Consider the following 27,930-nt stretch of genomic DNA (forward strand, 5'->3'; position numbering starts at 1 on the left):
CCGGCTTTTTAGGGAAAAAACGGAAATTTTGGCTTTTTTCATTTTCATGATTTTTCTATCTAAATACCGTAGCTTTCTTATAGTATACTCTAATTAAACAAAATTTCATGACCTAAATACCATATTTCCCTTTAGAATTCACCATCATGATGGATGGAGCACATGTTTTATGAATTAAACATTAAGTACGTAGTATTTGAGAGCAATTTTAGACGCTATATAACTTTATTTTAATTCTGAGTTATCGACATTTTTTCCTTCTTTAGATCATTTCATTTTTAGTTATTCGTGTTTCATTTCTTAGAGCTTAGTACTCTAGTTTCTAGCACATAGTTAAACTTATGTTTTTCAATATATCCGTCAGAGCATATTTCCACATTTCTGTTATACTGTAGCTGTGTAATGATGTAGCAATAATCTTCCGGATGCAACCTTGAATACCATTTTATACAAATAATCAGTACGGATTTAGAAAAGTGTTTTGGGAGGGTTTTTTCTTATTAATGGTTAGTTTTTCTAAAAATGTCTGATTTTTATTTGAGGGGAGCTTGAAGTTTGAGTAAAGACATAACTAAAATTTCGTTTGTTTTAGAAATTCCGTAATTTCGGAGAACAGGCTTCAGTCCGAAAGACACCCCCACTCTAACCCCTTTCGCAAATCCGTCATTGCTGGTAATTAGTAATAACAATTTAAAATATATGAAATGAAATCAACCAGGAATTACAGTACACGCACTATCTCTACATTCACAGATGGAATTAAGAACTTTTGTGGGAATGGTCGAATGCGAGACTGAATCCCGGATTTCCCAATAGAAGCAGAAAAGCTAACCACTCACTCATGTTTGTTGTGCTTGACTTAAATGTATTTCGTAGTTTATTATTATTATTATTATTATTATTATTATTATTATTATTATTATTATTATTATTATTATTATTATTATTATTATTATTATTATTTAGGGGACGTTTCGTAATGATATGTTGAATTCTTGTTAAAAATTCAGAAACCTTCAGGACTGGGTAATGGTGGTTATGGAGCCTTGGAAACCAAACGCTTAGATGAACAGTATTACGTATATGATCCATGAACAGAAAATTCAATACTTTCCTGACTCTAAACAAGCTTAAGGAACAGTCAGTGCGTTACAGAATTTGGGACGTTACCGATTTTGCAGGTCCGAAGCACCTGATAGGTGGTAACAGATTATTACGTATGTAATAAATGAATAGAAAATACATTTTCAACATTTCTGTTCCATCTGTAGGGGTAGCAAAGGCGGAAGCAAGAGGTGCATTAACAAATTAGGTGATTTTTGAGCGTCCAATATAAAGATTGCATTTTTTTTTCAGTCTTTTAAAGTAATACGTTGAATTGTAATAAAACAATAATTATTTTGCATTGTTACTCTACGAATGTTTATGAAAGTCTCGGAAGACAGACATAAACTTATAGGCTATAACAGATTGACGAGGGAATGATATTTATTTATTTATTTATTTAACAATCACCAGATGCAGCAGCTCAGAGGCTATTTTATACTAGATATCTAACAACATGGAAAGGATTTGGGAAAGTATCGCCCAGGATCTGTTTTAGTAGGTACCATCCCGGTATTTGCCTGGTAGGACTGAGAGAAACACTGGAAAACCCGTCAGGATGGTCGGCAGCGGGAATCGAACCCATGACCTCCCGAATGCGAAACCAACGTTGTGCCACTTGAGTCACTTGATATACGTAATGAAGAAAGAGAAGAACATGTTATTTTTGAGAAGGCTACGGCGTCGGAACTTAAATTTGTTTTGTGCGTTTGTTCAGTAAATATATTATTATCTTCCCGATGTTTTATTTGTTTGAACTAACACACATAGTACAATAAATTCTGTATGTCTTGTATTAGTTTTCCCTTGTTTTTGTATTTTTAATTCACAATGAAAAATATTGCTTATAATGCATATAAAAGTTAAAACTTAACTGCAATTTATTATATACATGGATTAATTTTTTGGGATTCATAATAAAACTGTATTAAGAATTAAAATTGCTTGGAATATGTTTTCGAAACTCAAGTTTATTTTCGAGGCTTTGTATTATTATCTGCATCCACTACTACTTAAATGAGTTTTTGTATTGTAGAGAAGTGAAACAAAACCTGCTTTATCAATTTAAAGCAGAATTTGGAAAAAAGAAAAAAAAATCCCAAGCCAAAAAGCAAAGCAGAAAATACGGAGTCCCCCCCCAAAAAAAGACGCTTTTTTCGAACCCTAGCATCTCTATTTGGGACTGAAATAAGTTAACGACTGGCAATCAATTCTAAATTCAAGCCCAATACTTTCACTTAAATGGCATAATTAACATTTAATATTAATTCCTAATGTTTTATCTTCAGTTCGTGACTTGTATTACGCAAGAAGAAAGATTTGATTTAAATTTTAAAAAATCGATTTAAATAAAAAAAATCAACAAAAATGATTTTTTTTTAAAAAAATCATGATTTTTTCCCACCCTATTTTAAACTATTAGGTGTCCTATGCCACTGCAAAAATATTCTTATGCCATTGTTATTTGTAGGCTAATTTTAAACTTATTTATTTCTCAGAAAACTTCAATTTTACGCTCCCCGATTGTGTCCTGTAGGGTAAAGGAAATGGATGATTAATGAAGGTGAAATGATTATGAAAGAATTTCTGGAACGATAGTGTGGGAAGAAACGGCTAAAGGAGGGGGAGCAGCGGGATTATGGCGGATAACCCGCCGGCAGGACGAAGGCATAATTAGTGTAATCGAGCAGATGGCCCGGCGGCGGCGTCCGCCAGCGGCCCGCCGTTCACACGTCGATGGGCCTACGGCGGCCCGCTGGCGGAATGCTTATGGGGAGTGTTGCATCACTGAGCTACAGTGCCATAAACACCTATCTTGGGGGAACATCGCGAGGGGTCCAGACCCCCAAAGTTTGCTTAGGCCCCCCAGGATCTGGCTAAATTTGCTTGGATACCTGATAATGAAGCTCACATAACTAGACATCTCCTTGCACCTTGAACCCTTGTTTCTCGCAAGTAAGAACATAAACCATTTTCCTCTATTAAAAGGGCACTCAGTATTGGCTTAGAAAAAAAAAAATAATTTTGAAACAACGGGCTGTATTGTTGTGTATAGTGAAAATCTCAGGACGGAACTTGATAATGAATGTGACAGAAAGTGGGGTTTGAATTAATTTGATTTTCAGTTTAGCGTCCATTTCTGCAGCGAGGCTATATGAGACGTGGACCTACTGATTAACGCAGGGCCGGCGCGAGGGGCTTCGAGCCGTGCCACCGCCCAGAGCGGCAAAATTTGAAAAATAAAATAATACTATCATAATATAATGCTTCGTAATAGAACCACATGGAAAAATAAAATTGTGTTCACCTGAGAATGTAATGGAACTTACTTCAGTCCCATTCAGGAAAATACTCACTCAGGAAATTCAGAGCATTCCCCCTCATTTTCAATTACTAAACTACTAGCCACAGGTATCTCGTTCAATATTTCCCTTGCAGCGGCGTAGATAAGATTTTCAGCTAGGGTGGGTAAGATTATCAAGGTGTCTTTTATATTTTTTCTACTCAGCAATGTTATAACGCTCCACTCCGGTGTCTTCCCACTTGCGTACATTCCCATTTCCGTACATGTCAAAATCCTTCACAGTTGCATACAGGGAAGGATTTTGCATCTGTTTCAGTGCCAGATGCAATGAAATGTTATGATTTAAAAACGAGATAATAATTCCCATTTCCGTACAGGTTCAATAGCTGGCACTATTTCTGTGAATTTTTGTTAGTTTTTGAGCAGAGGGAGATATGAAATCTAAAGGTTTCGTTTCGAGTAGCAGCCACAGCGGATAATAATCCTTGAATAACTTCGTTTTGTAGACTGCGTAGCAGGCCAGCATGACCTTCTTTATTGACGACATGTTTAAGATCGACAACAAACTTTTCTCCCAAATTTTTGTAATTCATGCATATATTGGAAGTTCAATACAGGAAACTAATGTGATTCCAGTGGCTTTTAGCCTTCTCCCGAACAAGAGAAAGCATATATGGGAAAGGTTGGAGTCCTGAATTGGAATACTGAAGTTGTAATGTCAGGCTTCAAGGAAGCAGTAATAAAGTCTGTTTAGGACAATTTTCTCTTCAGTTTCCATAAGTGGGTGCAATTTTCAATTTAACCAGTGTCTTTGGCGTAAGATACAGACTTTGGTCTTGGTTACAGACTGCAAAAACAATGATGATATAAGACTTCAGGTTCGAATGTTTGCGTAATTAGCTTTTCTTCCGTTAGAAATGGTCGACAGTGGTTGACTGTTTATTCAAGAAGACATCTTCTGAGCTTAGGCAGTTCTATGGATATTTCATTGACCAGTAGCTAGAAAATTCTATAGTCCCAATAAGCATGTGGAACTGTCATGAAAAACGCCATAGAACAAATAATACCGCAGAGGACTGGGATAACAGATTAAATACTCTGCTAAATAAGCAAAATGCTCATGTCATCGAATTAGTCTGTTTTCTCAAGTTAGAAGCCAGGACAAGTGACTATGCTTACGACAGAAAGTATCTATGCAGCTTTATCCCCCCCCCCAAAAAAAAAGTTTTGGGTAGTTTTGATGTTTCAAAAGATTTTAGATGATATTTGGTTGCACTTTCATATATTCGTAAGTTGTCATAAACTATAAATCGTATATACAGTATATATTGATAAGCATTACTTATAGGTGGTGGTAACAACGGTAAACAGCCTACTGCACATGGACCAAGATCATTGAAGATTCAGATATTAGTTCGACGAAGACTTTATAAAAGCCGACTTCTATATCCCTTTGATGTGATTTGTGAATTCATATCACATACATTTCGGGGACACATTGGTCGAATTTGAATTCAACGTAAAGAGTTGAGTCGAAAAAAAAAAAAAAACTTACAACGGTATGGAAAGCATGTATGCATCTTTTCGTATTTCCTTGAGCATACAATTCCATATCCTCCTCTGCTCAAACTTTATTAAAAATGCACAGGAACAGTATCAGTTATTAAACATGTACGGAAGTGGGAAAACTCTTATCAATATCAAAAAATGTCAGGTCCTCACCCATGGCACTTTTACGCATCTGGGAAGGATTTTGACATGTACGCATCTGGGATGTAATCCTCCACTCCAACTATGCAAAAGGTACACTCCCACTTGAGACAGGTTGTGCTTGCCTACAGCATCTAGAGACATTTAATATGGTGACCATTCGTCCCGGAAAATCCGGGACTGTCAGGGAATCGAGATCTGCGTTCCAGAGTTCCGAAAATATTTCTCGGGACGCTTAAATGTTCCGGATTTCAGTGAAGAAGGAAGGAAGGGAATATTGTAGTTTGCTTTTTTCACAGGATTAGGTATATAATTGTTCTCTTCAACTTCTGAGTATGGCAATTCAAAAGTCGAAAAAATACTTAATTAAATACATAAAACATGGATTTAATTAAGTTCACGATTTAACTACTTTGCCATTGAACGAAGCATTCGTACCTTGAATGAGCTAAAACAGACTCTGAAAGCCACGAAACATAACAGATCCTGAGAATTTTTTTTGCTTACTAGGGGCAGGAGGTAAATCATCTGCTTACGTTTGCTTAACTAGGGACGAGAGGGTCTACTAAAATGACTAAAAATGTGATTACGTTATACTTGAACAACCCTATCTAATGGAAGAAAGTAAATTAGTAGATTACACTTCTTTTCATTTTAAGCATTTCAAAGATCCTCGTAATTTAGTAGCGTCCCGGATTTTAATTTTTGAAATATAGCAACCCTACATTTAGGTTCTAGCAGGGAGTTTTTAACCAATTTACAAATTGTGCATTCCGAATATAGGAAATCGTACAACATATTTTTTTCTTGAGAGATGTCTGCGAGAATCATTTGCACAATTGTGAAAGCATTGCAGGATTTTTCCCGTTTTCAATAGACAATTCGTACTTTCTTTCTGCTGGATAGATTGGCGACTAGATGCAATGTTCCTAGTTCAAGAGAAATTTCCCTAATCTAGGGAAATTTTGTAGGTAAATTTAGCAAGAAGGGTAAAAGGGAATTTTTCGATAAAAGGTTAGAATTCAGGGAAATTCTCGCGCTAACTAATTGGCCAATATAAGTGTTTGAATTTTTCTTTGTTCTTCAGGAATAAACCAGTACAAGAGCAATAGTTTGTTTGTGTGTGTGTGTTCAAAATACCATAGTTTGATCCCATTGTTGGTGGTTGGGTGTGTTTCTGTGTATTTTTTGGTTAAAAAAAATGTTAAGGAAAAAGTAAGAATAATAGAAGCAAAAAACAAAAGAATAATTCAAATGTGGTTGGAAGTTCCTTTAATATAGCTAAATGAATCATATCACGTAACTTCTGTCATAGGAATTGGACACTCAATAAACTAGGAAAAAATTTATAGGAAAAGGGAAACTTTTGTGTCAGTTGAGGGAAATTTTCTTAAGAAAACCTATACGAACACTGACTACTAGTAGGTGTGGATGATACACAGATAGGTAATACAGGCAAGCTCGAAGTCGAAAGAAGATGCAATTTCAATACGAGACAGAGGTTGAAGGTATTGAAGGCTCACCAACAAGATACAAAATCGTTTTTTATTACAAAGTTCTAGACGTGATTGAGTAACTTAAGCATCACAACGAGTATTTCAATTTTCTTTCAAAGGGGCGGCATGTGAAAGTACCGCCCAGGGCGCCATAACTTCTAGCGCCGGCCCTGGATTAATGTGGAATCCGAACCACATGAGCTCCCGGCGGGAATCGAAGCCAGGTCTTCCACGCAAATTCATTATGTTAGTTTATATATTTTCACGCATTATTTATTTACAGTTTTAAAGAAGGGACACAATTGATCAGTAGTTGGTGTCAAAAGCAGAGTGGTCTTGGGCTTTCAATTTTGGATCTCGAGACACAACTAAGGTTGTTTTGCTTAAAACAAATGATTAAAACTTGTTTTAAACAATTGATTTTGTTTGTAACAAATTTTGTATACGTTTTAAACATTTTGTTTTAAATACGTGTATTTGTTAAGGCTTTGTTTAAACATATGTTTATTTTTATTTTATTTTATTTTTATAAAAGATCTAACAGAGAAAGAAAATTGTCAAAAAGTGCTCCCCATTCAGACGACTATTTTCTTCCCATATGAATGTTTTGATTTCTCGTGGCTACAGCAGGTCAATGTGATGATCTACAATTTATTTTGTCTCCTTTTTCCCTTGAATTTTACGTGAAGAAAAAGGGACATCATTTGGAGTAACTCAAACTCCAAAGATAAGAAAACGACCATACGAGCTCGTTGCAAAACGTGTAAGGAAGAAATAGTTGGTTTAGTTCAAAAACTGGAAATCCAAACAAATGGTAAAAGTGTTGATCCGAAAATTGCTTCTGATGATTCTAACGTCTATGATGTGGTTGAGATGCAATTTTAAACTTCAGGTAAGAAATAATTTTGTATCAACAACACCTTTTTCATTATATTATGAAAATTTTATTTCATCCCTCTTCCCCACCTCAGTTCTACATTTTCTTAAAAAACTTTACACCTTAGCATAGTTTGTATGAAGGGACCAGGCGAGAAAGTGCAAGGTATGGCAGTCGCGCGCGTAACTAACCATTAAAGCGTGATAGTTATTGTAACCTCATTGACGAACGTCACTGTCTGGAACAATTTGATCTCAATTTGTTCGTCTGTCTGTATACTGTATATGCATCACGCTACATTCGGTCTTTTAACATTAAATTTTGAGGGTAGAGGCACGAGACATAGGAATTTGCTGTATAGATTTTGACTGCGATCCGACATAAAATTTCAAAATTAGTGGTTCGGATCCCACTTAAACAAAGAGCCCTGTCTCATATAGCCTTGCTAGTACTAATGCAAGATTGTAATCAATCAAACTAAACAAACTAATTTTATGTGCTTCGAACTAACTTGGGTTGCAGGATAAATTTGGCTCCAACTCAGTTTTTATAAAATATTTTTAGATATGGGGCGTTCAGAGCACAAGGGATCCAAGTCCATTTTCAGAAAGGTTTACTTTTGCTCAGCAAACGTAGTATCTTCGTAGTCAAGGGTACGAAATAAATGAAACAAAAACCACGTGAAATGGTGTGGAGTAGAGTTTCATAGGACAACCGCTAGACAAGGGCGTTGATGGAATGGGGGAGGAGGACTAATTTCCCCCTCCTTACTCATAAATTTAAGATATTAACATTATATTGTGTACGCTGCAGCGTGGGAATGATTAATAAATCAAGCTTCGAATGCCATAGTTAATGATGCATAATTACGTTAAATAAATTCAGTGTGTGTCCAAAAGAATACACCGACGGAAAACGTCATATTCTCACAACCACGAATCCGAGATGAAAGAAAGAAAAACTACATGACAAGATGCAATCTAGAATTTTATGATTGCCGTTAGAGATGGGCGTTCGTTTAGAGGTCGTCCGCCCCCTATCCTGACTTTCAGATTTTGGGGGCAGTAATGCAGATTTAGAAACTTTTTGCTGAGCAAAGTTCAACATAAAAAAATTGAAATCCTTACACCGAATAAATACGAGTTTGATCAGTTATAATCTATTTCAATTCGCCATAATGAGGTATAGGCATATATTGCTCTCTCGTATATTTTTTTACCCAAGGATTTCAAAGGTGGCTCTACTTTCGAGTTTCGGGCCTGCTTAAAATTCTGGAAATTGGGCCTAAGCAATTTTCCAGTTTTAATCTTCTGTATGTTCTCCGTATTTATTCGGTGTAAGGACCTCAAGCTTGTTCTATTGGACTTTGCTTATCAAAAGATTTCTAAAACTGCCTTACTGACCCCAAAACCTGAAATTCAGGGTGGGGATGGGGGCGGTTGCCCTCCTGTTCCACTGCTGCCCCTGTTTAGCAGCTGCCATATGAAACTATCGCACACTCTTTCGCATGGTTTCAGTTACATTTGGTTTGGACTCTTGACTGCGAAGATATTGCGTTTTGCAATGGAATTTATATGTTGAGCAAAACAGAATTTTATTGAAAACGGATTTGGATCCATTGTGTTCTGAAAATCCCAAATTTTACCTTTCTTTAATAAATTTTTGACTCAAAAAACAACCAATTACATAGACTTGCAGAAAATATTCTAAAGTTAGCACAACATGAAGTGTGATTCAAACATTTCTTTTCGAAAATTTATTATTTTAAAATAATTTTATTTGCATCAATATGCTCTGAAATAGTAATCAAATTTTGCAACAAAAATCTCACCCGCCTCCACGAGACGCGAGCTTAGCCCCTAAAGGCATAATTAGAAAACTTTTAGAAGCGGTAACTAAGAAATGATTTGCTTTAGGGCTAAAATAAACGTATTCTAGTAAAATTCTAGCCTTAAAACATGTAATATGACTCCCTTTGCATTTGAAATTTCGAATACCAATCAAAGATGTCCGCCATGATGCTTGATAGCTGCATCTGATGTGTCAGACCACTTTGAAGTTTCATCATTCTCCCTCAACTCGTTCTCAATACACAAGGGTGGTTAGGACTTTTGTTTTGTCATGTATATTGATAGATTGTGTGAAATCTCTACAGTAGGTAGATTTTAAAATTACCTAAAAAGCTTATTACAACGAAGAACGTACTTACGAGAGTTACTGGCAAGAAGGTGTAATAAAAGGGGGTCGTGATATGAAATAAGTTGAGAATTACTAATCTATATTGAAATATTCTGTACCCAACACAGTGTAGTCTTAAAACGAGAATAAAGTAAATGAAAAGATCGGTTCCAAGAGCAAAACAAGTCTTAATAAATACATTACACGATTTTGAAATATGTTTAAAATCATGTTTTAAAGTGTTCAAAATGTTTCTCGCGTGTATGTTTTAAAACATGTTTAAAACATTTTGAACATCTTTTTCATATTTTAAACACATGTTTTGTTCTTTTTTTTTTTAAACTTTTCCAACCCTGGACACAACCCATCCAGTAGATTCGAGTCGTACTGAAGAGATGGGCGTTTTTAACTCGCTGTCATGTTGTATTAAGTAGAATACAGAATAAGGTTCATTAGGAGACCATATGGAGACAATCCCACTTGGAACAGATTAAAAAAAGGGGGATCGTGGATTTCTTTAAGGTTCTTCCGTTTTCTCCTACATTTTCATTCTATTGATTCCTATTATGATCATTCACTTTCATTAATTACCCGTTTCCTTTATACTACGGGGTAGAACCATGAAATTTAAAACAACTAACTCTATGGCCTATGGAACCCGAAGGTTCAATGCTGCGTTCAGAAAAGCTCTCCACTGACTTCTGTCATTAACGAACTGGATCCAGTTTCTATTTTGCATTCCTATTTCTGCGAATATTGTCCTCCCATCTGCGCCTAGGTCTTCCTAATGGTCGTTTTCCGACTAGTCTTCCAGTCAAGACTTTGAAAGTGTTTCTACTTTCTTCCATCCTAGCTACATGACCTTCCCATCTAAGCCTACTAGATTTGATGAACAATGTTTGATAAACCATATAAATTATGTAGTTCCTCGTTATGAAGTTTCCGCCATTCCCCATTCCCGTCCCTCTTGGGTCCGAATATTCGTCTCAGGATCTTGTTCTCAAATACTTTCAGTCTATGTTCTTCCCTTAGAGTGAGCCACCATGTTTCGCAACCATGCAAAACGACAGGCATGATTATCGTTTTACAGTGAAACATCTGAATAACGGACACCAATAGGATATGAATTTTTGTCCGTTACTGAAAGGTGTCCATTAGAGAGAGGTTACAGAAATTTAATTACTCACAACGGTAATTGTATGCAGTAATATACAGTAAATACATTATGTATGAGCATAAATACGTAAAATTCAATATGAAAATACCCTATTTAGTGCGTATTTGAATTACTGGGAAGGATGAAGGAGAAATTCATTTCTGTTAAATAATATTATTGCAGGGGATGTGTTAATATATTCGTATAGTGCAAAAGATTATGCGTGTATGGTAATTTTCTTAAATACATGTTATCACCCTGTAAGCGTTTTTCATTTATTTCAAATTCTCAGAACATTCTCAAAAGATGCGTTAGGAACCAACTACCGGCTACACTCTTATTTAGTGAAAAAGGCATGCTTTTTTCTCTACATGCAAGTGTCCTCATGCTAAAACTCATTAGCAAGTGTCCTCTGAGAATCCTCAGTACGGTTGCGGAAGAAATATACATGTGTGTTTGTTTGTTTGTTTGTGTACTGGCACAGTATCTTCGTTGGCGGAATTGATTAAAGGGGAGTTATTGGGAATGCATATGTTTATTAACCCAGACTTGTTCCAGTATCATAAGTAAAAGAAAAATGTTGCTTTTGAAATAATAATAATAATAATAATAATAATAATAATAATAATAATAATAATAATAATAATAATAATAATAATAATAATAATAATAATAATAATAATAATAATAATAGAGGAAACATGTTATTGTAAAATAAACAATGTTTATTTTGTTATCTATGAAATTGTCGGGAAATATGCAAGGCCCAGAGGAAAAAGAACTAAATTTTTTGGGAGAAGGGAAGATCTTTCTAGTCAGCCGGCCACTTTATCGGTACTTGTCAACCGATGGCATTTGCGTGTTAGCAACAGGCATCCACCGTAGAGTCATAGTACATAGGCCTCTGTAACACGCCTTGCCGGATGCCAGGCTGAATTTTGGGGGGAAAGTACCCAAAATGGCGGACTCCAAATTCTTATCCTACACAAGAACTTCCTTATTTTGCGGTGGATCTTCAATATTTTGGCACAAAACCTAGGGTTTTCGGGGACGAGCTATTCGCTCATACCACTGGTTCCTCTCTGTAGGTTTTCAAAATGGCGGAAAACAAGATGGTAGACGCGATACATGTAAAGAAATCATTTCTCTTTAATGTATTTTTAATATTGTCATGTGAAATATCACCTTTTATACGCAGGAAACTTGTTTCTACAAACTATTTAATTCTGAATATCTTTAAAATGGCGGAAAACAAGATGGTTGAATCGTAATGTGTATGCACAAAGAGCCGTCTTAAGTTTTATAGTCTGACATGTTTTCAAAACTTCCGATTTTCTAGATTGTACATTTCTCTTCATTTTTATTTTATCGTAAGATTCCAAAGAATTGAATTAGACGGAGGCATCCACCGTAGAGCCATGGTACTTAGGTCCCTGTAACATACCTTGCCGGATGCCAGGCTGAATTTTGACGGGAACACAAATCAAAACGGCTGACAACACATTCGTAATCTACAGGGAAATGCCCTCTTTAACAGTGTATTTTTCAATATTTTGTATTGGAGTCAATTCTTAAGTTTAACTAATTTGTTACACTCTAAGAGTTTTCAAAAATGTTGAGGAACAGAATGGCGGGCATAAAATTCTAATGTTCGTTTTCCGATCGACTTTCTATAGTATTAAACGAGGTTTCGCGGTGATTCAAGAATCGAATTTAATTCCAAGTGTTTCAAAGTGGGGTGAGATATCTTCCATCCTTAAATACTTTCTCTCTCTCTTCCACGCAAACACACTCATTATATTAAACCTTATATATATATATATATATATATATATATATATATATATATATATATATTGAAAACAAACCTTCGTCATCGATGACCATTTTCGGATGAACACTACAAACTTCTTGCTTCTTTAATGAAAGAAAAAATCATAAAATTATGGATTAAGAGGAGACACAGTGTTTTTACACACAAGGTTTTAAAACAAATTATGCACTTTTGTTTGAATTTGTCATAGCAGTAACATTCTCGGATGACTGTTATACAGTTTGGTAATATCAGAACAATATTGACTAAAGTATAGAAACAAGAACAATTTTTGTAAAAATTATATGTCCACTTACCACTTCATGTTGTCGTAAAGACAAGTTTCTTAGATGCAATACAATGTGAAACAAATTTCCTTGTTCCTATTAATCCTCGCCCGTTGGATTAAGGCAACCAATACCATTGCACCCGCATGTAGGCAAGCATAGTTATGGTGGAGTTGAACGCCTGCGTTTGTAAGATGGCAGATGACACTTTTTCTTACATCCGCACGAAACCAGATCTACGCATACCTGTAGGACTGCTGATTTAGTTGTCCAGACAACCTTGAGATTAGAATCATCCTTTCTCCATCCTCCAGTTTCCTCGGGATTCTCAATATCCATGATGGCAGTATTTGCTTGCAACCATATTTTAGCCTGATAGTTTGACCGAATGAAATGAAGTTTAAGATCATCTTTTGTAGGTGGAAGATGTTCCAACTGTTTCTTGCCTTCTAGAACACGGTCGATACCTCCAAATGGATCGGATGCAGAGTAAAGTCTGCAGACGAATTCCTCCACGCCTTCCATTGATCCATCACGTCCGACACCTTCTAGGAGATGTAGGTACTGAATGAATATTTTCCAGGAGCTCTTTTTTCCATGGCCGGTAAGGGATGACGTCGTATCGGAGCCCGTTACTGAATGAATACCCACCAGATTTTTCCTCACAGTCTTGTTCAGATTCGCAGAAATAGCATTGATATTGAAGAATTTCCGATCTCTGGATGTTCCTCCCGCCATCCAAAACTTCTTGGAGGATTCACCGAAGAAATGAATTAACATAACTAATACATCAGTGTCCCTGCTCATCACTATCACCTGTTCAATTTCACTATCTCGTATAGCTTCTTGTGCATGCAGTATCATTAGTGTGTCTGCTTCCTCGTGATTAGACACCAGATGCCTTAGTTCCCATTTCAAATTTGAGATAACTTTATCAGGAGAAGCACAAGTTATCAATTCTCAGCTTTCCGGCAAGTGTTGACATGCTAGTTGAAGTAATTGAAAGGATGCAAGGTCAGCCTTTTTGCTGTTGAGACCAACATACTGATCCCATGAAACTGGAAGTGGAGTGTTCTCATCGCCAATGATTTTTCTTATAGGTCTTTTTCTTTTATCATCTCTTTTCCTTCTAGTGTGATTCTTAATCGAGCATGGTCGGTACTGTCAAACGTTATTACAATTCTTTTAACCTCTGGAGATACGTATGAGAAAACTATAGGTGAAATGTTTTCTCCATAATCGTTGAATGTCTTGCAGTCTGAAGGTTTGCCAACACAATGCATCTAAGCATGACCATCTTTGATTAAACAAGTAGAAATATCAGAAACTGGTGTTGTGGCTGAAGTGTTTATTGTTAGTATGTCTATCAAAGTCGGTTTGGTGGTGAAGTTCATCGATCCATCGTTCTTCGCCAAGGAAAGTGGAACGGGTAAGGATATCCTCCAGATGCACTTCCCGTCCTGCTTGTTGTGCACAGAATAAACGTTGTATCATCTGTCTGTCAAACTTTATTGATTTCTTTTCATTTTGTGGAGTGGTAACAACTACTTTGTACAGTGATGCAAATGTCAGAGAATTCTGTCTCTTTATAGTCGAAAAGAATGGCACTGTTTGTTTTATTAACCTCTCTGTCAAGAATGTTTTCACCAGATTTTCCCCTCGCTGTTTTGCAGACAGGAGATGTTCCTGAACTTCAGGTGATGCTATGTCATTTGTGGATAAACTAACCAGCATTTGTGGGTCAATAACATTTTCTTCATCTGCACGCTCCGGAGGATGCAGAACATTCTTACACATGGAGAACATGTTAAATCTCTTAAACTGTTCAACTAGACTTTGAACATCTCCCTCATCGCGGTGTAATCTTGAGACTTGAGAGTCTTTGCGTGTTGTGATAGAATCATCAACTTCAATACCAAACATTTCCCTTGTTTCGTCCGAAATGCGAGATCTTTCAGTCCAGGTTATGCAAAACCTATCTCTTGCCGTGTCAGCTCGTGTGATACCAATGACACCGTTTGGTAATTTACATAATTTGTTAATGCACTCGGTAGCTTGGTCAAGCGGTACTTGATTGAAAGCATTTTTTGTCCGTTTGGCGACAAAATTGCCTTTGATGAATTCTTGGTATACTTACGGAAATGTTTGATCTAGTGTTTTCAACTGAGCCAAGTAAATTGGAGCCCATCTGGCATAATGAGTATGGTCATATACACTTAGTCATGACACAATTTCTTCTAGTGCCTCAACTTGTAGCTTCCAGTTACCCTCTCGATGAGCCCTAATGAAGTCAAGAAGAATCTCTACTAGTTGCATGTAGGTATTCAAGAATTCGAAATTTGGATCAGACTTAAACCCATCTTCTTCAAATTCCTTCAGATAGCGAGGAATTTCCAACTCATTTAGCCTATGATTAAGATCTATAACCTTTTCGCGAATAATGTCACTCTCCATCTTAGTTTTCATGTGGAACAATTTCTGAACTGAAGTAGCTAGGTCTTTGATGCTTTCATCATCTTCAACCAGGTTATGCAAAAGTAACCACTCAACGAAGTAACCTTATTTTAAAGATATTCAGAATTAAATAGTTTGTAGAAACAAGCTTCCTGCGTATAAAAGGTGATATTTCACATGACAATATTAAAAATACATTAAAGAGAATTTTTTTTACATGTATCGCGTCCACCATCTTGTTTTCCGCCATTTTGAAAACCTACAGAGATGAACCAGTGGTATGAGCAAATAGCTCGCCCCCAAAAACCCTAGGTTTGATGCCAAAATATTGAAGATCCATCGCTAAATAAGGAAGTTCTTGTGTAGGATAAGAATTTGGAGTCCGCCATTTTGTTTCCGCCATTTTGGGTACTTTCCCCCAAAAATTCAGCCTGGCATCCGGCAAGGCGTGTTACAGAGGCCTATGTACTATGACTCTACGGTGGATGCCTGTTGCTAACACGCAAATGCCATCGGTTCATTTTCTATTAACATTTCCGGGGCTTGGCCGGCTGACTATTCGCATAGAATTCTTGGCCACACGACTGAGCCTGCATGGGTGTTATTGCTTATTGAAGGTTTTCTAGGATTTCCACCAGAAAGCAGTTTTTTGCGGGGAGGGGGGAGAATCAAGTTCAGCACAGGTCTAGACTCATGATAGATACACTTGTGGGGAAAATACTTTTCTATCTGCTGTAATATATCGCAGAACCGAGAATAATTCCTGTCCGTTATGAAGAGATTATTGAACGTTTGGGGGAAAAAAGGACTGTCCGCGTCCATATCTGAGAATATCCGTAAAAGGGAGGGTTTTGTTCCATAAGAGAACATATATTTTTGCCGGGACAAAAAAAAAAAAAAAAAAAAAAACTGTCTGTGTTATAGAGCTGTCCGTTAAGGGAGGTTTAATTGTATATATTTTAAGTTTCAAATTCCTCGACAGAATTCGCGACAAGAGATTTTAACTGAATAATAATACAAATTTCCAGCTTTTAGTCGACATTTGATTTCTTCGTGAATATGGTTTTGGTCTGTTAATATTGATCACAGGCGTCTCTGGCGGAAAAATTTGAAGTAAAAAATATTCAATATTTTATTCTAATTTAATTTATTTACTAACGACAGATTAACATATAATAATAACAATAATAATACTATTTATTTGGAATATAATATTCAGGCTGTGAAACGATTATAATAGAATTCTTGATATACCTTAGGGGGCCCGTGAAGGTAAGCAGAAAGGTAACAAATGGAATCGAAGATAATAAACAGATTGTGCTAGGTAGTACCATTTAAATTACTTTATTTGATGTCCCCCCCCCCCAAATTTCACATACAGAGACGCCGGTGATATTGATCCTAGATATTTGAAAGTATCTACTTTGTCAAAAGTATTACCGTATTTGATATTTTAACGCATCCATAATTTGCTGTATTACGATTCCGATGAACTTCCATTTAGTTTTCTCTGCATTTACTTCTAAGCCCTTGTCCCTGTAAGCGTTTAATAAGACCTCTGCATTCCTTTCTATTGTTCTCCTATCATCCCCTATTAAATTTACATAATCAACATATGCCATAACCTGGTGAATACCATTCAACTCTAGACCCTGGTTGCTATCTTTGATTTTCCTTATAGCATACTCCAGGACAAAGTTGAATAATAATCGCGACAACGCATCTTATTTCAGACCATTCTCGATGTGAAAACTCGTTGCAAAAATTTTTCTATCCGCATTTGAAGCAACAACAAAAAGTTTCAATTAAAAGAACAGGCGGAACTTATTTAGGCTTTTACATAGGAAAACTCTTAGAGTAGCTTCAATGTCGATAAGATTGCGTCATAGGTAATTATGACTCTTCGTCTAACAGGCCTTTTAGCGCTGTACAAAACATTTTTGCTCCTATAGCTTTATCTATATTATCATTAAGTATTCTGTTCGCCTGGAGGTTCTGGGAAGACTTTCTATATTATATTTTCTGGGAAGACGTTCTATTTTATATTCTCCATCCAGTGGCGTGACGAAGAATGCAAGACCTCTCGGCAAAAATGTCAAAAGGGCCCTACTTTCCATGTTCATGAACAACTTGGATGATCCATCTAGTCAGTCATTACTTCATATTACGCAAGAAAATTGCATATATTATTATTATTATTATTATTATTATTATTATTATTATTATTATTATTATTATTATTATTATTATTATTATTATTATTGCTTCAAAATTTAAAAATTATTTGAAACAATTCCATGGAACTAAAACAGTTTCTTAAGAGAAACATCTTTTTAAATAAATTAACACAAAAAATTTTTACAATCAATATATGAAAACTCGCCAAATCTTCCCGATGCTGCTCACAACTTTCTAAAAAGCGTTGAATCTTTTGGAAGAAGAAGTCGTTGTCTACTTTGTCAGTATCAACATATTTTTTTTTAGGAGGGAAGGGGGGGGGGAATTTCAATGCTCAAGACTGTGAATAGGAAAGATCATCTGCGACATTATGCTACGCATATACACTGATCAGCCCAAACATTACCACTACCTATTAAATATTTGCTATGTCCAACTTTGGCTCGCAGGACAGCAATAATGAGATTTGGATGGAAACAATGAGATATAGTAGGTGGCTAGCGCGGGGCACCACATCTGAACACACAAGTCACTTAGTTACTCTAAATTCCGCAAAAGGGGTCCATAAGCTCGGATCTCATGTTCAATGACATCTCAAAGGAGTTCAATTGGGTAGGATCAGGTGAGTTTGGAGACCACTGCAGCAATTGAAATTCATTATAGTGCTCCTCGAATCATTGCACAATGATGGCCTTCTGACAAAAGGATGTTGTTCTGCTGAAATATTCCACTTACAGCTGGAAATATGGCCAACATAAGTGGATGTACGTAATCAACAATTACCAGCCAATTCCTAGGCAGGGACGGATCCAGGGAGGGGGCGATGCCCCCGACCATCCATAAGAGGAATCTTTCTTATTTTATATATAAATAAAACCCATCCCAGAGTTTGGAGCTCCTAAAAGTAGCTCTACGTAGCAGTATTACAACCCATCTCTCCCCCCCCCCCCAGAAGTCCGTCCTGGATCCGCCTCTGTTCCTAGGAGCCGTCATGGTGCTCTTCGCACGCACTACTGGACCCATGAGTAACCATGTCAATGTTCCTCAAGTCATAACTGAGTCTGTCGTCACCCTGTTCTACACGTCTCGAGCAGCTGCGCCTCTTGAAGTCGACAGATTCTGACCTGGCAATCGATATGATGAAAGCAGTATTGTGAAGATACATGAATTGTTATGTATTTGCATACATTATGAGTTATTTTATTTCGAAAATTAGGGCATTTTATTTTAAATTGAACTCAATGAAAAGCATCATTGTCTGATTAATGTTGAAGTCGCATCACAATTTTTTTTTTCTAAAGTTCATTTACTTTACAAACAAGGAAGTTTTCTTGCTGTCTATCGTCTTATTCTTACATATGTAATTTAATCAATAAAACAACAGATGTTGTCCCTGTCCGCGTTCCTCTCATCGCCTTACCTATAGTTAATCTATGTAGTCTGCACTTTTCAACGTCACGGAAAAAATTGCCGATGAACCAGGAAATAACCTGGAAGGGACGTTAAGCAAAAACCATTGGAAGAGTTTTGGAAGAGGTAGTCGAAGTTAGATTTCGAGCCAAACAACATGTAACAGCGCGAACTACGATTTTGAGTTTTGAGAAGTTATTCTTTCCTCTAGCTTTGAGAGCATTTGCTCTCTTTAACGTTCTTAAGTTGTTAATAACAATGTCTCGTCGTTTCCAAAGTAATTTTAATCTTGGTTGAGTCAGTCACCGCAGATATACTGGCTTCTCTGTTTGGGTCGCGCTGCATCTAATTTTCATCCGCTTCTTCGTTTATTTGAAAGGAGAGATCACGGAGACTTACGAATGGACAAACGTCGACCCACAAAAAGAACCATGAGAGAAGGAACACCAAAACCAGCGAGTAAGTACAAGTAGATTAACCTATCCTAATAGCTATTTGTTTTCTTACAAGTTTCTAGCATTTCAATGTCATAATCTGTCTCATTTTATAAGTGTTCAGTTTTATTTAAATGCAACCCAGGTCAGATTCCCTGTTTTACGCTGTACCAAATATGTTTTACAAAATCCTGGGCGCAGCTTGTCAGTTCTGACATCCCCAATGTACAATTTATTCGAGAGTTGTCTAAGTTTTTGAACTGACAAGGGGCGACTGCATAGTACTGTGATTCATCGGACCATACAATATGTGTCATTGCTCTGTGGTGCAATGACGATTGGTATGCGCCCGTTTCAGTCCTTATCGATTAAGCCAAAGGGTTAACATGGTGCACATGCGGGACGCCGGGTGCGGAAGTCCATATCTAACAGCATAGGCGAACTGCAAGCTCAGACACGTTCGAGATTTTTCCATTGCTACAGATTCTGTTCTATCCTGTTGTACAAAATCACAAGTCTATGACGTCTGAAATTTTTCATGGAGTGTAGCCGTGTAATTATTGTGGTTTGATGATGGTTTCACCGTCTTCTTCCCAATCTTGGAAGATATTGAGAATGGCAGATCGCGAACACCGGACAAGTCGCGCTGTTTCCGAAATGCCACCAAGCTGTTTGTCCATCCCATCAAACTCTGACATATCGCCGTCATTCATTATACAACGCCCAAACATTACACTGACTAATGAGTGATATACATGTCACCGTCTGGCAAGCGGTTCTGTTGTGCCCCATCGCGCTTACGTCAGCACATCGATTTCGTTCAAAAAGTAGGTGATCAAAGAGCTGGTCAACATACGTTTCGTTGGCTTTTGGTTTACTGAATAGTCGCTCAGATGTTGCCGTCATTACAGACAAAAAGTGAGATATAGTTGCAACCCCACATTTTTTAACATCCTAACATAAAGTTAATCTTGGCAATTTCAACGGGCCCCCTTTTGTTCTGGGCATCCCCGAATTGCGGACCCTACGAGCTTGTTAGTTAAGCCACTGTCTCCATCTTCATCCAACACCACATTTCGAAGCTCTCTACATAGTTCTTCTAATTTCCGTAATGTCCAAGTCTCTGAACGATAAGTCCAATGCTCCACATATATAAGACTAAATCCACTGATTGACTTCTTCCAATGTCATTTCACTTACGAAGGTACTGTTGCCTATATGACATTTGTCAAGTTCTGTTGCTCTCACAATTCCTCAGTGATTGGACCACCTTCTATAATTGTCTCTCTCAATTCTAAACAATTTCTGCGCAATCATATTATATATATAAAAGCACCCCGGACAAAAAATTAGTCACCCCCACGTGAGAGCAAGGCTGCGTCGGCAAACAGGTACAGATGGCGTATTGGTCGAATCACATGGCCAAACGTGCATACACTGCCTCGAGGCGATCAGAGGGCATTACTGTGGAGTGACACAGAACCGATCGAAGCGATGTATGTGCGGCAAGATGGGGAAGAGCGCGGACATGACGGAGTGGCAAAAAGGGGCAATCGTGTTTGGCCGTGCCTATGGCCACACAGTGATGGAAATTGCCCGATTTGTTGGTGTTTCGCTGCGGGCTGTTCAACGTGTCCACAAGCCCTGGTGTAACACACGTGGCCATGAAACTCGACGCCAGAACTGTGGTCGGAAAAAGATCGTCACATCGGGCCCGAAGACAGGTTGCCAGGCTTGTGAATCGAAATCGCTTCCAAACCCACCAGGAATTACTGCAGTCCGTCAATGCAGGCCCAGTCCAACCTGTCAGCGAGAGAACATTGCGACAGGAACTGCATGGAATGAACATATGGAGTCGGGTACCTCGAAGAGGGCCACTGCTCACACATACACATAAAGTTGCTCCTCTGCAGTGGGCCAATAATCGTCAAACATAGACAGTAGCAGACTGGCGCCGTGTCATATGGTCTGACGAATCACGTTTTTGCCTGTATTTGAATGACGCCCGGCGTCGTGTCCACCGACGGCCACATGAAGCATTTCACACGCAGTGTGTGGAAGGTCAGGTGCAGGCCGGGGGTGGGTCTGTCATGTTCTGGGGGTGTTTTTCGTACTATGGGGTGGGTCCACCCATTGAGGTGTCCACGAGCATGAACCAGCACGTTTATTTGAACATCCTGGACGAGCAGGTGTTGCCTTTCAGTCACTTTCTTCGCGATGACTTTGCTATAGACACCCCCATTTTTCAAGACGACAACAGCAGGGTTCACAGAGCTAGACCCATATGTGACTGGTTTGAGGAACACTCAGGTACCCTACCACACCTCGAATGGTCCGCAAAATCTCCGGACTTCAACCCAATTGAGCATCTGTGGGAAAAGTTGGAACAGCGGGTGAAAGGTCAACATCAGGATCCCCGACGTTTGGTGGAATTGCGTGATCTTATCCTCCGTGAGTGGGTTCAAATGGATATGACGGTCTTGCAGACTCTTGTGGACTCCTTCCCGACCGCATTCAGGCCAGGGGCGGCGCTACACGGTATTAACGTAAGTACCAAGGGGAATGATTAATTTTTTGTCCGGGGTGCTTATATATATATATATATATATATATATATATATATATATATATATATATATATATATATTATAAAATTGAAAGTGACTATGTTTGTGACTCTTAATCTATTGAACCACCGACCGACCTCGATCAAGTTTTCAATGTAGATGTGGTTCGGGACTGGGAGTGGTTTTATCATTTCACTTTGACTGAGCAACGTAGGGGAGGGGGTGGAGTGGGAGATATACAAAAATCAATAAATATAAAAATAAAAGTGACTATGTTCGTGAATTAATTACTTTTGAACCGCCCGATCGATCTCAATCAAATTTTCAACATATATGAAGTTCAAACATGGAAAGTTTCTTATCATTTCATTTTGACAGTAGATCTTAGGGGAGGGGGAGGAGAGGAGGGGAAATATGTGAAAATGAATAAAACTTAACTCTTGAAACACCCGACCGATCTCGATCAAACTTTCAACATAGATAAGGTTCGGGCCTGGGATGTTTTCTTCATTTCACTTTTACAGTGCAATAAGACATCTAAGTAAGGTATCAGGAACAATGCTAATTTTAATCCAAATTGCTCAACGTATGAAAAAAATGTTAGTCAATAACTACTCTAAAAGCAGCCAAACTTGGACGTCGATCTTGACTGATCTAAAATTTGGAGGCTACCTAAATAATCCATTAATAAACATACTAATTATGGTCCAAATCAGTCAGTTCTGAAAAGTAAAATGTTCAGGCAAAATCTTCATAGGCAAAAAGTTATTTGACTGCTGGCCTTGACTGATCTAACCAAACTGTAGCAAGCCATCTAACTACATCATCATTAACCTTGATTCTGATTTTGGTCTAAATCGATCAAGGTAGTCTCCTAAATAATAATAATGAAATAAATCACCGGCAAAAAATGGGCCCCTGTAATTAGATCGATCTCAACTAAATGTGGAGGTCACCTAAGTACATCACTAATGATCTTCATACCAACTTACCCCCAAACTAACTAATGACATATTTGAGACTCGGCCAAATTTGGCCTTTTACTCTTTTTTTTTTCTTTTCAAATAAATTTGTCAATTTTCCTTTAATAAATTATTACGATTTTCATGCTGGTTTACTCTAAATTTGTCAAGTCATCCCAGAGGTCAAAATTATCGTCATGTTGGTTTCAGCAGTTATTGTGAAGTTTTGACTCAATAACAAATTATTCAATGAATAATTATCATATTAACTGTAAGGAAAAATATGGTCGCCAGCATAATTTGAGTTTTATGAAACGTATATATGTTTTCTTACAAGTAGTTAACAAAGACACACTATGATCGAAAAATATTTTTATTAACCCATGATCAGTAATAAAATATACAAATTTTACAAATAGTGGATATATATTATATAAATACTAGACAAACATTATATGCTTTTTCATCTACTACAATAAAATGTACTACAATTCAGTAAATTTTGCATGATCACGATGTCAATTTTTTATATTACAAAGAGTACGTCAGTGACATAAATAATTTGCCTTTTTCTTGCTATGCTATTTATTAACGGCTTTCATAGTACTTTTTGTATGTGATGTGACTAACAATCTATTCTCACTCTTCACATGAAATAATAAATAACATAAATTACACATATAAACAAGTTACTACTGTGAAAACGAAACAAAAGTTAAACACGAAAGGAGAATATTATAATAATCAATCGTCAAATTAAGACCACAGATGAATCATCACTAAATGAATCGAAGCAAACGAATGTGGAACGTGCAAATGTTGAAACAGACAATCGGAATTTGACGTAGACAATAGAATTAAGTATATCTAAGAGTAATGTAGTACCTTTGACTTTGCATAAAGAGGATACAAAAATCATTGTACCGAAAGGATACGATTGGTTGAACCTAATCTCCTTGATGTAATTCTGCGTCGATTAAAAGGCGTAAGATTTGTGCACCTATAGCAAGTTGTTAAAAGGAGGAGAATTAATTATGTACGTATGGCAAGCTCATTAAAAACTAGAAACCGTACAAAGACGAGGTTTATGACGGTCTCGGAAGGACGGAGCATCACATAACAGTGGTGAGGAAAAAGATGAATGGTGTACACCTGTATGTCAAGATGATTTTTTTATATATATATATATTAATGATTACCTACCGTTAAGACCTACGAACATGATATGAATAAAGCATCCTGGAAAAGCATTATAACAGTGGTTAGTTTGTTGAAGTAAGGAACTTGAAGTGTAGTCACACAAATAAAATAAAAGCAGAGAGAGAAGTTTTTTTCGTTTAAATTGCTACAAAGTAGCACACTTCCTATACAGAAGATAAATTATTTGTTTAGTAATTACTGTCGATTTGCATATGGTTGACGCTTTTAAAATATGTTGTTTCATTTGATTTAATAGTTAGATGTTATTTTGGGGTTTGGTCGGAGAGGTAGATGGTGCTGTTTATTTTTGATATAGTTAGTCTGCAGCTGGAATATACTGGAAGTATTGTGTGACATTTATCTACTAAAAGATTGGAGCAAAGCAAACAGTAGTAACTAGCGTGAACGGGACTATCTGTGTTAGCGTGTTTAACTGCTTATAGTATTATATACAATAAGCGATTACGTTGCATCATTTTCTGAAGCGATAAAGTTTAGGGACATTTTCAGCAATGACGCCCACTTAAAACCGGTACGCCTCACTCCCATTCTGCTCTTCATAAATAAACGAGTATTGGCCTCACTGCTCCTCAGGCCAATATACCCTGAAATATCGCTTTACTGCTACGGAGACGTAATTGTTGAGTTCGACAATTTAAAAGTAACTGTCGTGGAAGTGTTGTGGAGAAATGACGCCGAATTGATATTGTGGAATTTTACATAAAGACAGGTTCCATTAAAGAGACTATGGAAATGTTTGTGGCAAAACATCCTGATTATCAAGCCTCCCACAACTAGTACAATTCAAGATCTGTACAAGAAATGGAGGACTACAGAATCCATTGGAAATGTAATGGAAAGTAAGTGTCTGACAGTGAAGACCCCGAAGACAATAAACAGAATTCGCACTAATATATTGAGAAGCCCCAAGAATTCGATAAGGAGATTATCTGAACAATTTGGTGTATCCCGCACCCATATCATTGTGTTAACGAGCTCCATTTCCGAACATTTCGTGTGACTGTAGTACGTGAATTGTAAGAACCAGACAAAGATAAATGAATTACTTATTGAAACTGGGTGTTATCTTCGATTGCTGGTTACTTGGACCCCATGCTCTTCTCCATGACATATGAAGGCTGGATTTATTTGTCTGGTTATGTTAACTTATAGAATTCCAGATATTGGTTGCACGATAATCCACACATTGTACATGAAGAACATCTTCACCCAGAGAAGATACATGTTTGGTATGGAGTGTCGAAAATGTGCATTATCGGCCCAATATATATATATTCGAACAGGTGATCAACAGCGTAATATCTGCAGATATTTGAGTCGTTCTATGCATAATTATCAAAAGATAAAAGGAGTATAACGCCTTTCAACAATATGATGCCCCCTCTACATCCAACAAGAGCATGGTCCGTATTAGTGAAGTTTCCCGGAAACAGGCTTGTTAGCAAACATCTGTGGCTTCCGCGATCGCCACTCATTTATTATTATTATTATTATTATTATTATTATTATTATTATTATTATTATTATTATTATTATTATTATTATTATTATTATTATTATTATTATTATTATTATTAATTTTATTTATGAGATGCTCTGAAAGGCAAAGTGTGCGCTAAAGACTCTCAAACGATAGACTAATTGAAAGAAACTGAAAGAGAAAATTACAAACAAGACAAATAAAATCTTTCCTGAAGAATTACGTGTTTCTCAGAACATGTTGTTACGAGTGCAACAATGCCTGGATGTTGGTGGATGGCACTTCCAGCATTTGTTATAGGAAGTTTTACATAAGATATAATAATACAGTGACACATGCTTTTTAAGTCTATAACTTTGTGATATTTACGTATGAAGTAATGTAAAATGTCTTATGTGTCTAAGGCAGATAGACAGTGAGTCGTAGCAGTTTCATGTAGAATACCCTGTAGACCTACAGTTTATCATGAGACGTGAACTAGATTTATTCCAATGAGAACATGGTAGTCAGCAGCATTTGTTTAACATGATATTTCATTGTTATTACGACCTCTATCATAACTGAATGCTTAACGTTCTTGCTTTTGGAGCACGCGATCTAGCTTCAATTCAATGTAAGTCCCCTTCATTAAGGTGTTAAATCCTCATCTCATATAGCTTTACCGTCTCTACCTGCTAATTTAATTGGTTATAGCAAACTACAAAATGTGTCAGAAATTCTGGTGTTTAATTTCTCCGGTCTATCAACCTGATATCTTCTAAATTCCTTTAAAATGTGTAAAGAACAGACAATTATTAGTAAATTCGGGATGAAATGATGTCCTGACTACAGTTCAGGTTCAATTTTCTTTGGAAAAAGTCTAGCCTTAGGTATATAGGAAGTTTCTTTTTCTTTTTCTTTCTTCATAGAAAGGATGTACCAACGTAATTTGATTTTCATTGTGTGTGTTCGAACAAATACACCGTAATACATTTTGTTGGTTAATGTTTTACTATTTCAATTAATAATTATTATATATCCTAGAACTAATTAATAAACTTATGTTTCAGGACTTTATCCTGCGAGGACATTGAAAAATACAAATTAGCAACGATGTTATTGCAAAAATATGAAATAAGATAAGGATACAGTAAAATTATACTCTCCGCACATTAAATGAAAAAAAAAAAAAAAAAAAAAGATTAAGTAATGTAAACATGTTTTTCTACCTTCTACTTAGATAAGTAAGTGAAAGATGACAAATGCCTTCGATTATTATTACTATCACTGTGTTCCAACTATTATTATCATGATATGTTCCGCCATGATCTCTTTTTGTGGCCTCCCAAACATCATACAGGAAAATAAGTATATACAAAATTATAAACGACCTATTTAATACTTAAATACTACGGGAAGGCAGAAACAACATGCAACCACAGAACAAAGCACTTCTCACAGTATAAATTCAAACAAACAATACTTTGTATATCAAGAAACACACAAGTATACTCCTAACCAAGTTTAAAGCATCTATTTTATCAACAAATGTGATTTTCTTTCTTAATTGGCATGTGTTTCATATATTAGTTTCTGTCCATACCAGGCCAAGCTGAGCTAGCACTGCCATCCATTTCAGGAGCGAAACGATTGGTACTCAACAGCCTGTGACTCCCGCCTCCAATTTCAGCCTTACATTCGTTACATCGACTAGTTACCATAGCACCCCCACAATCTCCTATGTAATAATAATGCCCATTTGGACATCTGAACCAACGACCTGTACCTTCGCGGCTTGACATAGCGTTAACTACCATGCGTTTTTCTTCTTCCGTTATGGTAGGTGCTCGGATTACTTTTGCTATATCGTTTAACAAAGTGCGTACAAGTGAATCATTTTCATACTTTTTACAATGAAAAATATAATCCTTACAGTTTTCATACTTTTCTATGATATGTCTGCGGTTTATACTGAAGTTGCAATGACTTTCAATAACAAACAACTGAGCTATTCTTTTCACTCGTAATGTCTCCTGTGAAAAATCATCCAATTCTTGCTGGCTTATGTGTGGCCTTCGTTGGTTCAAATTTTCCAGTATTTTTTCTACCTTTTCCTTGAACTTCTGCTGCAGACTATTTGACATCTTCGAATACGATTCATCAATTATCTTAGAAACTTCTACAATAATTCTACAACGGTTATGTAGAGTTTGAAGACTGATTCTATCATGGAGAGGTTTTGTTTTTCCGTCACCGTTCAGCTCAATTTGAAGTGTGATTATCATCTCATGAAGCATCCAATTTCCTGCAAGATTAATA

At 36.8% G+C, this 27,930-nt stretch overlaps 1 protein-coding gene across 2 annotated transcripts in view; it reads right to left on the bottom strand.

The window, feature by feature from the left end:
- Window positions 1–24,113: 24,113 nt before the first annotated feature.
- The window catches only part of LOC145690501 (NFX1-type zinc finger-containing protein 1-like), a 101,377-nt gene continuing 97,560 nt past the window's right edge, over window positions 24,114–27,930 (bottom strand). For both annotated transcript variants that reach the window (XM_081765448.1, XM_081765457.1), the window contains one exon: window positions 24,114–27,916. In XM_081765448.1, the coding sequence (XP_081621574.1) occupies window positions 27,198–27,916 (719 nt within the window). In that variant the 3' untranslated portion in view covers window positions 24,114–27,197. The remainder of the gene's footprint in view (window positions 27,917–27,930) is intronic.

Source organism: Thermobia domestica, chromosome 1 (assembly GCF_964235325.1).
Source record: "Thermobia domestica chromosome 1, izTheDome1.hap1.1, whole genome shotgun sequence".
In the NCBI taxonomy this organism is placed as follows: domain Eukaryota; kingdom Metazoa; phylum Arthropoda; class Insecta; order Zygentoma; family Lepismatidae; genus Thermobia; species Thermobia domestica.